Source organism: Zootoca vivipara, chromosome 6 (assembly GCF_963506605.1).
Source record: "Zootoca vivipara chromosome 6, rZooViv1.1, whole genome shotgun sequence".
Lineage (NCBI taxonomy): Eukaryota > Metazoa > Chordata > Lepidosauria > Squamata > Lacertidae > Zootoca > Zootoca vivipara.
The window spans coordinates 1,427,488-1,441,592 of NC_083281.1; the positions used below are offsets into that span (position 1 = coordinate 1,427,488).

General features: G+C 48.8%; 1 protein-coding gene across 1 annotated transcript in view; it reads left to right on the forward strand.

Moving 5' to 3' along the window:
- Positions 1–12,005, forward strand: part of ANKRD24 (ankyrin repeat domain 24) — a 31,934-nt gene extending 19,929 nt beyond the window's left edge. The window contains exons 13-19 of the mRNA XM_035116981.1: positions 68–160; positions 1,419–1,491; positions 3,291–3,412; positions 4,219–5,736; positions 6,719–6,883; positions 9,597–9,662; positions 11,666–12,005. Coding sequence (XP_034972872.1) covers positions 68–160; positions 1,419–1,491; positions 3,291–3,412; positions 4,219–5,736; positions 6,719–6,883; positions 9,597–9,662; positions 11,666–11,743 — 2,115 coding nt within the window. The 3' untranslated portion in view covers positions 11,744–12,005. The remainder of the gene's footprint in view (positions 1–67; positions 161–1,418; positions 1,492–3,290; positions 3,413–4,218; positions 5,737–6,718; positions 6,884–9,596; positions 9,663–11,665) is intronic.
- Positions 12,006–14,105: the final 2,100 nt, after the last annotated feature.

Genomic DNA, 14,105 nt, shown 5'->3' on the forward strand with positions numbered 1-14,105 from the left:
ATTATTATTATTATTATTATTATTATTATTATTATTATTATTTCTCTCTCTCTCTGTGCCCCACCAGGTGGAGGAGCTTCAGAAGCAGCTGGAGGAGAAAGCAGGGGAAAAGGAAAATCTCCGGAAAGAGTTGGAAACTTTGCGGTGCCGTCTGTCATCTGTGAGCCAGTGTGGTGTAGTGGTTAAGAGCGATAGACTCGTAATCTGGGGAACTGGGTTTGGATCTCCGCTCCTCCACATGCAGCTGCTGGGTGACCTTGGTCTAGTCACACTTCTCTGAAGTCTCTCAGCCCCACTCACCTCACAGAGTGTTTGTTGTGGGGGAGGAGGGGAAAGGAGAATGTTAGCTGCTTTGAGACTCCTTCGGGTAGTGATAAAGCGGGATAACAAAGCCAAACTCCTCTCCTCCTCCTCCTCCTCCTCCTCTGTGGAGGTACCGCAGGCCATGTGGATTGGGACCCGTTTCGGTTGGGTTTGAAATACACAGCAAACTCGTGGAAACAACGGGCGTCATTTTCGTGGGTTTACCCCGAGAAGAGCTTTGTTCCCTACGGGCCAAGATCTGTGGTGGGATAGGCGCGATGTCCGGATTTACAGAGGGGAAAGCACCCCTGATAGTCTTGGTCAGGCTAGGGAACCTCGTTGGTCTACTACTACTACTACTACTACTACTAATTGTATAATGATTTATTATTTATACCCTGCCCATCTGGCTGAGTTTCCCCAGCCACTCTGGCCGGCTCCCAACAGAATATTAAGAACACGATACAATATCAAACATTAAAAGCTTCCCTAAACAGGGCTGCCTTCAGATGTCTTCTAAAAGTCAGAGTGTTGTTTATTTCCTTGACATCTGACGGGAGGGTGTTCCACAGGGCGGGAGCCACCACCGAGAAGGCCCTCTGCCTGGTTCCCTGCAACCTCGCTTCTCGCAGGGAGGGAACCACGAGAAGGCCCTCGGAGGTGGACCTCAGTGTCCGGGCAGAATGGCGGGGGTGGAGACACTCCTTCAGGGATACTAGGCCATTTAGGGCTTTAAAGGTCAGCACCAACCCTTCGACTTGTGCTCAGAAATGTCCTGGGAGCCAATATAGGTCTTTCAGGACCGGTGTTATGTGGTCTCAGCGACCGCTCCCAGTCCCCAATCTAGCTGCCGCATTCTGCATTAGTTGTAGTTTCCGGGTCACCGTCAAAGGTAGCCAGACGGAGAGCGCATTGCAGTAGTCCAAGTGGGAGATAACCAGAGCACGCACCACTCTGGCCAGACAGTCCGCGGGCAGGGAGGGTCTCACCCTGCGTCCCAGATGGAGCTGGCAGACAGCCGCCCTGGAGACAGAATGGACCTGCTCCTCCATGGACAGCTGGGAGTGATCTGGCGCTGCCTGAACCCCAATTTTTCTGCTTCCCCCCCCATGCAGAACGAGAAGGAAAACACCAGCTATGGCATCGAAACCCTGCAAGACGAAGAGGAAGACCTCCTCGAATTCCCGGGTATGGTTGTTATTAGTATTTAATCATCACGGTTCCCCCCCCCTCTTGAGTACCTTATTTGAATATTATATGAATATGCCGAATTGGCAAAGATAACAGGTGTTTGCGATGTTCTATTACGTTCTGTCGCGTTACTGTTATTTATTGGGATTCATTTGAAATGTGAAATGTGACTAATCGAAATCGGACTCTGCAGCGCGATGCGTTGCACAGCGAGTTGCAAGGACCCAGCGCTGGATTTATGTATACTTTCTTCAAGAGATAAGTTTAGGATAAAACCCTTTATTCCTATATTAGACGCACTTAAAGCCAATTTAAAAAGAAGAAGTACTGTGATGTTGCACAATTGTTTTTCTGTTCTTGCTATTCTGACAGCATCTAAGCAAGAAATGCCTTATGAGGAACGGCTTGGGGAGCTGGGTATGTTTAGCCTGGAGAAGAGAAGGTTAAGGGGTGATATGATAGCCATGTTCAAATATATGAAAGGATGTCATATAGAGGAGGGAGAAAGGTTGTTTTCTGCTGCTCCAGAGAAGCGGACACGGAGCAACGGATTCAAACTACAAGAAAGAAGATTCCACCTAAACATTAGGAAGAACTTCCTGACAGTAAGAGCTGTTCAGCAGTGGAATTTGCTGCCAGGGAGTGTGGTGGAGTCTCCTTCTTTGGAGGTCTTTAAGCAGAGGCTTGACAGGCATATGTCAAGAATGCTTTGATGGTGTTTCCTGCTTGGCAGGGGGTTGGACTGGATGGCCCTTGTGGTCTCTTCCAACTCTATGATTCTATGATTCTACTGTGATGTTGCACAATTGTTTTTTTCTGTTCTTGCTATTCTGACAGCATCTAAGCAAGAAATTCAGCAAGGTGTTGAACTGTTGATGGAAGATATTGACCTGAAACTTATTGATGAACTTTGGCACTTTCAACCTGTACGTGAGACAAAGCCACCTCTCTGTCTCATACAGACCTTGATCAAATGATATACAGTGGTACCTTGGTTTATAACCATAAACTGTTCTGGAGGTCCGTTCGTAAACCAAAACAGGTTGTAACCCAAGGTGCGCTTTTGCCGGTGGGGCCTCCCCCCAAAATTTGTTCATCGTCCCAAAAATATGGGTTGTAATCCCCCCGCCAAAAGTTTGCAAACCAAACTATTTGCAAACCAAGGTACCACTGTAGAAGGGGGAAAAAAATCAGATGGCCTTTCCTAATGTGGAAGCAATCTTGCGGCTATTTCTTAGTTTCAAGGTCACTAACGGCTCGGGAGAGAGGAGTTTTTCGAGACTCCAAAGAATTAAAAATGAACTAAGGGCCACAATGTCTCAAGAGAGCTTGTCCGCACTAAGCATTCTGTACATCGAAGGTGACAAATGTAGAGAAACAAATTTTGAAGAAAGGCATTTTCCAATGTCCTTTAGAGGAGAAATTGTGAGCTGCAGAATTTTAAATACCCGCCATCATCCTTGGCTTCACTCGGTTTTGTCTATAACAGGCACAAGCAACCTTCGGCCCTCCAGATGTTTCGGCCTACAACTCCCATGATCCCTAGCTAACAGGACCAGTGGTCAGGGAATTGTAGTCCAAAACATCTGGAGGGCCGAAGGTTGCCTATGCCTGGTCTATAACTCTCTTCTGTTTTCTTCTAGTTGTGAGGGTTGGGGATTCGGAGGGGCCTCACAAGTGGAGTAGCCAAGGGCCGCTCTCCATCTAAATCCGGCCCTGCAAGAACCCTTGTTTATGATTTGGTTCCCTTGCCACGGGATGTCGACTTTTCTTTAAAGTTGCTGCTCTTTTGACAGGGGCCGAGCTTCTTCTGTCCAAAAAAAGCTTGAGCGTCTCCACTGAGGAACTCCTGGCGTCCTTGCAAGGACAGGTCGATTCCCTGACCCAGAAGAACAAGGAGCTGATGGAGAAGATTCAGGTAAACAGAGAGCTCCCTCACAGCAACAACAACAACATAGTTATACCCTGCCCATCTGGCTGGGTTTCCCCAGCCACTCTGGGCAGCTCCCAACAGAATATTAAAAACACGATAAAACTACAAACATTAAAAAGCTTCCCTAAACAGGGCTGCCTTCAGTTTTTTTTCTAAAAGTCAGATAGCTGTTTATTTCTTTGACATCTGGTGGGAGGGGGTTCCACAGGGAGGGCGCCACCACCGAGAAGGCCCTCTTCTGCCTGGTTCCCTGTAACCTCGCTTCTCGCAGGAAGGGAACTGCCAGAAGGCCCTCGGATCTGGACTTCAGTGTCCGGGTTGAACGATGGGGGTGGAGACGCTCCTTCAGGTCTACTGGGCCGCGGCCGTTGTGGGCTTTCAAGGTCAGCACCAACACTTTGAATTGTGCTCAGAAACATCCTGGGAGCCAATGTAGGTCTTATGTGGTCTCGGTGGCCACTCCCAGTCCCCAGTCTAGTTGCCGCGTTCTGGATTCGTTGCAGTTTCCGGGTCACCTTCCAAGGTAGCCCCACAGAGAGCGCATGGCAGTAGTCCAAGTGGGAGATAACCAGAGCATGCACCACTCTGGCCAGACAGTCCGCGGGCAGGGAGGGTCTCAGCTTGCATACCAAATGGAGGTGGGAGACAGCCGCCCTGGACATAGAATTGCCCTGGGCCTCCATGGACAGCTGTGTGTCCAAAATGACTCCCAGGCTGGTCCTTCAGGGGCACAGTTACTCTATTCAGGACCAGGGAGTCCTCCACGCCTACTAACTTCCCATCTCCTGCAGGTCCTGGAGAATTACGAGAAGGATGAGAGCGACGCCGACATCTCAGCGGACTTCATCCCCATCATCCTGTACGACTCGCTCCGGTCCGAGTTTGACCGCTTGAAGGAGCAACACACAGAGGCCCAGGAGGCCCTGAAGTCTGTCGACGGAGCTGGCGAGCCGTCCTGCAAGCTCATCCCGGCCGAGGCGTACGAGCAGCTGAAGGCCGACCACGAGAAGCAAATCCGGGCGCTCAAACTGGCTCTGGAGAAGAGCAGCTTCCCAGCCCTTCGGGGTGGCGGTGGGCCGGGGGCGGAGGGAAGCTCCGGTTTGGGGACGGAAGGAGATGGGAGCCGAGCAGAGGTGGAAGCCAGGAAGGAGGAGATGGACGAGCTGGCCAAGGAGCTCAGCACCACCCGGGAAAAGTACCAGGCGGCCCTAGCAGAAGTGAAGCTCCTTCAGGAACAGATGGAGCTGGGCATCTTGTCTGTGGAGGAAAAGGAGCTGCTGGAGAGCTGCCGGACTGAGCTGGAGACGACGAAGATAGCCTTGCACCAGGCTCGGTTGGACCTCGAGGAGCGAGATCGGAAGATGAAGGATCTGGAGGGACGTCTCAGGGCTCAGGAGGAAGCAGCTGCCGCAGGCTGCTCCGTGGAGGAGGACAAGGAGAGGAAGGCCTCCTTGGATGAGGTCTCCAGGGAGAAGGAGGCCCTGCTGGCAAGGTGCGCTTCCGCCGAGGCTGAGGTGAGGGAGCTGAAAGAGAAGACCCGCCAGCTGGAAGAGGAAGGGAGTCGGAGCCTGAGGGAGGAGGCCGGCAAACTGCGGAGCCAGTTGGACACCCTCGAGGGGCAGCGCAAGGCGGCCAAGGCCGAGGCGGAGCAGCTCCGGAAAGGCCGCGAGGCGCTGGCGGAGGAGCTGAGGTCTGCCAAGGAGGAGCTGGCCTCTCGGCGGGAGCAGGAGGACGCGGCGGGCAAGCTGAGGACCTCCCTCTCCGAGGCGGAAAAGAGCCTCTCGGAGCTGAAGGAGCGCCACAATGGCACATTGAAGGAGCTGGTGGAAGCGCGGGAGGCGGCGGAGAGCTGCCGGCGTGGGTCGGTGCCCCTCGCTGAGCACGCCCGGGCCAAGGAGGCGCTGGAGGGCACCCTCTGGGAGCTGAAGGCCAAGTCGAAGCTTCTGGAGCAGGAGTTGAAGGCCAAGGACGAGGAGGCCGTGGGGCTCAAGGCGGAGTTGGAGGTGGTGCTCAAGGGAGCCGTCTCTAAGGAGGCGCACGAGGAGCTTCGTGCCCGGCTGCAGGGCGAGGCGGACGCCCTGAGCGCCAAGCTGGCCGATTTGGGGCGCAAGCACGAGCGCACTTGCACGGAGGTCTTCCAGGTCCAGCGGGAGGCGCTCTTCATGAAAAGCGAGAAGCATGCGGCCGAGGCGCAACTGGCGGCCGCCGAGAAGCAGCTGCAGGGCCTGCGGGCCGAGTCGGAACGGATCCGAGAGCTGCACAAGCACATCGAAGACTCGGCCAAGCTGGTGAAGGAGAAGGACCGCAAAGTGAGGGCAAAAACATCTCTTTGGGTTGGGGAAATAAAATCAGAGGGCTTCTCTAGAAGCCCACCAATATTTATTTATTTGGTTGGTTGGGTTGGTTTTTCAAATTGAAATTTTACAAATACAGTTCTGGAAGTCTGTTCCAAAACCAAAGCATTCCAAATAATAGGTAATTTAAATATGTTTCAAATTTAACAATGGGCATGCAGTATGTTGATAAACAATAGAATCAAGGAAGGGACTAGAGGTAGGTCAATTTTTTTTGTATTGTTGTTTTTATTTTTGGAAATATATATAAAATGATTTTTTTAAAAAACCCACCATCCAACACCCCCCCCCCCCAATTCTCAAAGCCGGGACATCCCTGTTTCACAATGAAAGTGTCAGGTGAGCCTTTTTTGGTTGGGGAGGCGATGACAGCCTGGCTTCTCCCACTTCCTGTCTGGAATTATTATTGTTATTTGTTAAATTTGCCGGCCTCAGGCGGTTTGCAGCGCAAACTGACAGTATAAAAGCACAAAGGTTCATAATTTAAACAGTTAGCAATGTTGGTGTATACAAATGTATACAATCGAATGAAAAATATACACACAGACACCCCAACGAAACCAATTCCCTAGCCCACAAATGCAGAAATCAAAATTAACATTTAAAAAAACAGTTTAAATCAACAGCTTTTGAAAACCTAACAGCGGCAGCTTTTGGCTATAACTACGGAAAAATCAAATATCCTGTACACAATTTTGCACAGTTTTCATACCAAAGTCAGCAAAAAGTTGCACCCAAAAACCCTTGCTAAATATTTGCAGCAGTTTATGGATTCGCAGTCGGTGGGGGCGGGGCAGACACAGCACGAAAGGAAAATGGGCTTGGGCGGAGGAGGAAACACCTAAAGCCCGTTGGTTTTGCGATGCTCTTTTATTAGGGGGAAATGTCGAATTGGGCGGGCACCGGGAGAATAAATTGCCTCTTGGCTGCCCTGCAGATCACGGAACTTTCCAAGGAAGTCTTCAAGCTCAAGGAAGCCCTGAATGACCTCTCGGAGCTGTCGGGCGAGGCTTCAGCCAAAGCAACCTCACCCAAGATGGAGTCGCGGCAGGAGGTGACCACTCTTCAGGGCAGAATCCGAGATCTGGAGCAGCAGTTGGCCGTGAGTATCTTATGGGGGCCGGCTTGTTGAGGAAGGGGACGATGGGGGTCACCCCCTAGGCAGGGTTAAACCCCCCACCACCTAAGCTCTCAGCTGTCATTGCACCTAGAGGCTAATCTTCTCTCGGTAGAATGACGTATCTGGCGCAGGACGCTTAACTCTTGGCTTCGCCCAAACTCAAATCCCCCCGGTCTAATATCCCTCGTGCTGCAAGATCCCAAAAGTGCCTGGACTAAAGTTGTCTATCAAAAATTCCACTCTTGTGGTTTATCACCACAACAGCTACTCACTTTGGGTTTTAGCAAAGCAAACAGTCTAATTTGTCAGCGCCTAAATGGTATCAAGCGTCGGAACAACTTGGCCACAATAAGGAGATTTTGCCCATGGCGTGACTATTTTCCACCTTCCCATTTTGACTCTCCGGCCCCCAATCTGCATAACTGAGCAATTCCAAAATATAGACGTGCTTTGACTCTCGCAAGATTGAATGTCTTGCCCTCGGCTGGACTTGAGGGACGATTCCAACAGATTCCACATGAAAAACGTCCCCGTGGAAACGGCAGTCCCGAATCGGTGGCGCATGCCCTTCTGGCTAAATACTTGAGGAATGAGATTATTACTCCTCTTTTATTGTCCATTCTGGGTCGCCCAGCCACTGCCCCAGTGTCCTTTCTCTGGGCAGATCAAGAGGAGCAGGGGACAGCAAAGGCGGCAAGGTTTGCAGCTGGGGCAATCAGAATAAGACCCACTATTTGACCATTGATTCAAAACCCTAAAATGTATTTATATAATTGACTTTTTCTTTCTATTCTTCGTATATCGTATTGCTGATTTATTGCTATGGCCGACGTAAATAAAGATTCATTCATTCATTCATTCTCGACCGCCTTGTGGCAGTGAGTTCCGCTGGCTAGCCCGTCATGAAAACGACCAGTTCCTTCCCCGAAATTCGGCGCACGGAGTCTTAACGAGAACACGGCGGGCTTCAGCCGCCTGCCTGAGTAATCCATGCGGCGGATCCTTGCTTGTGATGTCACTGGGTGCGTCGCAGCCCCCAGACCTCTTGCCAAAAGGCTTGGCTCTGTAATTAATCCTGGCCGATCCAGATTAATTCCTTCATGATGAGTCAGTGTTTGGGGAAAGTAATCTGGGTTTACGGGATTAATTACGGAGCGAGCCAAGCGGAGTTCATCTCTCGCTAACGTTCCCAGAATATCGTTACACGCCACCCCCTGTCTCCTGTTATAGGAAAAATTCGGGGTCGGCTTTCGTACCCCAGCTCCCCAGTGCCCCCTAAGTCACAGAAGAATGGATGGAGGCAGAATCTAGTGAAAGCAAGGAAGATATTTATTTTTCTGTTTCAACTGACTTCCGCCCACCCCCCTCTTGCAAGGAGGTGAAGACCCAGAGCTAGGGTCTTTTTAAAGACTTTTTAAATTGCCCAGCCCTGAGATAGCCCCCAAAGTATCATACGCACGTCGCAAAAATATGCCCTCCAACATTTCTTGCATGAAAATAGGGACATCCCATTCCATAATGATAATTTTACTCTTTATACCCTCCCCCCCAACAACATCTAACTGGGTTGCCTCAGCCACTCTGGGTGGCTTCCAATATATACAGTGGAACCTCGGTTTATGAACACCTCGGTTTACCAATTTTTGGTTTACGAACGCCGCGGATCCATCTGGAACGGATTAATCCATTTTCCTTTCAATGGGAAAGTTCGCTTCAGTTTATGGACGCTTCAGTTTATGAACAGACTTCCGGAACAAATTGTGTTCATAAACCGAGGTACCACTGTATAAAAAACATAACAAAATGAAACATTTTTTTAATAAAAAAAACTTCCCTATACAGGGCTACCTTCAGACAGCTCAGGGGGCAGATAACTCCATCCACCTCCAACAGTTCTCCCGTGAAAATAGGGATGTCCTATTCCAAACCCTCCAACATTTCTCCCATGAAAATAGGGACGTCCTATTCCATCCCCAACATGTCTCCTGTGAAAATAGGGACGTCCTATTCCATCCCCTCCAACATTCTCCCATGAAAATAGGGACATCCTATTCCATCCCCTCCAATGTTTCTCCCATGAAAATAGGGACATCCTATTCCATCCCCTCCAATGTTTCTCCCATGAAAATAGGGACGTCCTATTCCAAACCCTCCAACATTTCTCCCATGAAAATAGGGACGTCCTATTCCAAACCCTCCAACATTTCTCCCATGAAAATAGGGACATCCTATTCCATCCCCTCCAACGTTTCTCCCATGAAAATAGGGACGTCCTATTCCATCCCTTCCAACATTTCTCCCGTGAAAATAGGGACGTCCTATACTAGGGGTCAGCAAACTTTTTCAGCAGGGGGCCAGTCCACTGTCCCTCAGACCTTGTGGGGGGCCGGACTATATTTGGGTGTGTGTGTGTGAACGAATTCCTACGCCCCACAAAGAACCCAGATATGCATCTTAAATAAAAGGGCACATTCTACTCATGTAAAAACATGCTCATTCCTGGACCTATGCGTGTATGTTTTCACCTTGTGCACCTACAAACATTGATTTTATATTTGAGACCTTAGAATTTTTACAACGATGGCTTGGGGGGCGTAGTTCCCTTGTTTGAAACCAGGGAATTTCGCCTCTAAATGCCAACCAAATAGGATCCATCTCCCGAGCCCTTCTGACAGTCTCCCCTCTCTGCTTCCAGGAGACTGAGCGACGGCATGGCAATATCGTTTCTTTGTACAGGGGACACCTTCTCTATGCCATCCAGGTGAGTTTACCTGGATCCAGGTGAGTTTACCTGGAGTTTACCTGCCAGGTTGTGGGGGTTGGGGCTGGGTATATGAGGGCGGGCAGAGGCTTGGAGGACAACCTGGCGAGAGACCTTGTCCATACAGATAATAATAATAATAATAATTTATTTATATCCCACCCATCTGGCTGGGTTTCCCCAGCCACTCTTGGCGGCTACCAATTGAATATTAAAAACACAATACAGCATTAAACATTAAAAACTTCCCTAAACAGGTCTGCCTTCAGATGTCTTTTAGAAATAAGATAGTTGCTGATTTCATTGATATCTGATGGGAGGGCGTTCCACAGGGCAGGTGCCACCACCGAGAAGGCCCTCTGCCTGGTTCCCTGGAACCTCACTTCTCACAAGGAGGGAACTGCCAGAAGGCCCTCGGAGCTGGACATCGGTGTCTGGGCTGAACGATGGAGGTGGAGACGCTCCTTCAGGGATACTAGGCCATTTAGGGTTTCAAAGGTCAGCACCAACACTTTGAATTGTGTTTGGAAACTTCCAGGAGCCAATGTACGTCTTTCAGGACTGGTGTTATGTGGTCTCGGTGGCCGCTCCCAGTCCCCAGTCTAGCTGCCGCGTTCTGGATTAGTTGCAGTTTCTGGGTCACCTTCAAAGTTAGCCCCACGTAGAGCGCATTGCAGTAGTCCAAGCGGGAGATAACCAGAGCATGCACCACTCTGGCCAGACAGTCTGCGGGCAGGGAGGGTCTCATCCTGTATACCAGATGGAGCTGGTAGACAGCTGCCCTGGACACAGAATTGACCTACGCCTCCATGGACAGCTGTGAGTCCAAAATGACTCCCAGGCTGCGCACCTGGTCCTTCAGGGGGCACAGTTGCCCCGTTCAGAACTAGGGGGTCCTCCACACCTGCCCGCCCCCTGTCTCCCCAAAACCAGTCCTCCTGTCTTGTCAGGATTCAACCTCAATCTGTTAACCGCCATCCATCCTCCTTCCTCCTTTGAACGGGCGAAAGGGTTTTCTGGAACGGATGGATCCTCCTGTCTAGGTCCAAGGGATTCCGGTGAGATCAGTATGAGTCCTTTGAGTTGCTCTTGGAAATGTCCTGGGTGCCATCAAAGATATTTCAGGACCTCTGTTCTCTTCTTCTTTAGTTGCACACAAATCACAGGCCTGAGCTTTCCTGGACACCGAATCCCCCCCTCCTTTTTGTAACACTGCAATTCACACAACCCAGGGTAGGAATGTAGGGTTGCCATATTTCAAAAAGTAAAAACCATGACGCCACAATGGTTGTTGAGCCACAGGGCAAAGGATTTTAACTCCCCCAGTTTTTGTCTTTGCTTTAAAAAGCAAGGGGCTAGTCCTCATTGCCGAGCAGATAACACTAGGAAGCCTGGGAGCGGTGCTTTCTCGAAGCCTCAGCAGCCGAAAGTGCAACTGAGGCTGAAATATTGCACCCGCTCTAACCTGTCCGGGGTCGGCAAGGTGGGGGGAATAATTCAGCGAGGCTTACTTGTGAGTAGACACACCTGGAATTGCACTGTAAATAAGATTTCCAGCATGTGTCTGTGTGTAGAGATTATATGCAAAATAATAACAACAACAAAAACAACAATAACAATAACAATAATTTTAAATAATAATAATGATTCTAAATAATAGTAATAATAATAATTTTAAATAATAATAACTTTAAATAACAATAATAATAATGTTAAATAATAATAACTTTAAATAATAACTTTATATAACAACAATAATGTTAAATAATAATAATAGTTATATAATAACAACTTTAAATACTAACTTTAAATAACAACAATAATAATAATGTTAAATAATAATAACTTTAAATAATAATATACTAATTGTAAATAATAGTAATAATAACTTTAAATAATAATTTAAATAACAACAATAATAATTTTAATAATAATAATGATGATGATGATGATAATAATAATAATAATAATAATAATAATTTTAATAGTTTCTCTCTCCCCAGGGACACATGGATGAAGACATTCAGAGAATCCTCTTCCAGATTCTGAAGATGCAAAGACTCCAGGATCAAGGCAGATGAGATTCGGGAAAAGAGGACCGCTGACTCCAAACTTTTTTCGTATTGGAGAACTGCTACCTGGAGAGCTCCCTTCCCCTCCCTCCAACTGGCCACCAGCCCTGCAGGGCAGCCCGTCTCCTGCGTCCGGACTCCCTTCCCCTCGAACGCAAGCTGCCTCGCCTGCTCAAAAGTCTTCCTGAACCCCTATCCTATCCTCACGGACTTTGCCTTTTCTACCCTCGGGAAGCGTCTGCCAGGAAGACGATGCCCCCCCCCACTTTGCACCACCCCACCCCCTTCAAAGGCTTTAAATGGGCCATTCCGGCAGGCGGAAATCCACCAGCCCTCCATCACTGCATCTCCCTTCTGTTTTTGCACCTGTTGAACGTCTGCCTGCCGCGTCACTGTGATAGCCCATCCTGCAGATGGGAAAGGTGCTTGCATGCTTGGGCAGAGGCCGTTTCTCACCAGGGGCAGCAGCGCCGTGTAGCGGTTAGAGCCTCTGGCCGATGAAACCGGGTTCAAATGAGCCTTTCAGTCGCATAGCTCACTGGGGCAGTCACACACACTCTCTCTCTGAATCCCACCTACCTCGCAGGGTTGTTGTGAGAATACAAGTGTGGTGGGGAGGACAGATACGGGCTTTTTGGTGGGGAGGAATGGGATAAAGACGTCAGAGTGAGTAAAGAGGGGAAGTGGTTTGGAAAGAAAGAAGGAAGGGAGGGAGGGAGGGAGGGAGGGAGGAAGGAATGAAGGAAAGGAAGGAAGGAAGGAAGGAAGGAAGGAAAGGAAGGAAGGAAGGAAGGAAGGAAGGAAGGAAGGAAGGAAGGAAAGAAAGAGGAAGGAAGGAAAGAGGAAGGAAGGAAGGAAGGAAGGAAGGAAGGAAGGAAGGAAGGAAGGAAGGAAGGAAAGAAAGAAAGAAAGAAAGAAAGAAAGAAAGAGGAAGGAAGGAAAGAGGAAGGAAGGAAGGAAGGAAGGAAGGAAAGAAAGAAAGAAAGAGGAAGGAAGGAAGGAAAGAGGAAGGAAGGAAGAGGGAGGGAGGAAGGAAAGGGAAGGAAAGAAAAGAAAAAAGAGAAGGAAGGAAGGAAGGAAAGGGAAGGAAAGAAAAAAGAGAAGGAAGGAAAAAGGAAGGAAGGAAGGAATCTTGGCTTGCGTAGGTCAGGGCTGTGAACATGTCATGATTTGGCCACAAAAAGCCCCAATTCCCTTAGTTTTTATTTTTAAAAAGCAAGGTACTAGTTCTCATTGCTGAGCAGACACGCTAGGAAGCCTAGGAGCGGTGCCTTCTTGAAGTCTCAGCGGCCGAAAGAGCAACTGAGGCTGAAATATTGCACCTCCTACCTGTCCAGGGTCGGCAAAGAGGGGATGGAATAATTCAGCGAGGCTTACTTGTGAGTAGACACACCTGGCGTTGCACTGTAAATAAGATTTCCAGCGGTTTGTGTGTGTGTGCGTGTGTAGCTTTTCGCCCTCTCCCTCACTAGTGAAATCGGGATCGGTCACGCCAGAGGTTTAAATGGAACGGCGAAGGGAACTGTGCACGAAACAAGGAAATATATTTGAAACTGATTAGTTGCATACGGTACAAATGAAAGGGCTGAGCTTTCCTGGAAACAGAATTCTTTCTTTCTTTCTTTCTTTCTTTCTCTCTTTCTCTCTTTCTCTCTTTCTTTCTTTCTTTCTTTCTTTCTTTCTTTCTTTCTTTCTTTCTTTCTTTCTTTCTTTCTTTCTTTCTTTCTTTCTTTCTTTCTTTCTCCCTCTCTCTCTCTCTCTCTCTTTCTCTCTTCCTCTTCCTCCTCCTTTTCTTTTAAACTGTGCGATTCACACAGCCTAGGGCGGGAATGTAGGGCTGCTATATTTCAAAAAGTAAAAACCAGGACACCACAAGAGCGTTTGAGCTTTTCTTTTCTTTTCGGAAACCCCCAAAGTTTCCGTTTCGTTTCGTTTCCTGTATGATTAATGGGCGGATTGTCGGAGTCAGTAAAATACAGGTTCGGTGTTACTACTCAGGTTGCCAACTCCTTTCCTGGCTCTGCTCCTGTGCACTCAAACAGTTGGGATAGTTGGAGACCCTCATAGATTTTTTTAAATTTTGCATTAAATGACAAAGAAATAAACTCGGTTTGGAGTCCAAACCTATTTGGAGCGGGGCAGCTGTATATCTAGCCTTTGGGCCATGGCTGGGGGACAGAAGTCGGGGTCACAAGCATGGGGGGAACATGGGCAGGGGGCGGCCTGAGCTTTTGAGAAAGTCACGGAGTTGCTGTCTTGTCTCTTATTACCACCCATGGCAATAAAGCATCTATTCTATGCTGACTTCCTATCTTTGCTCCTTCGCTCTCCTTGCACCATGAGTCATAGACCCAGAGGCGTAGCAAGGTCA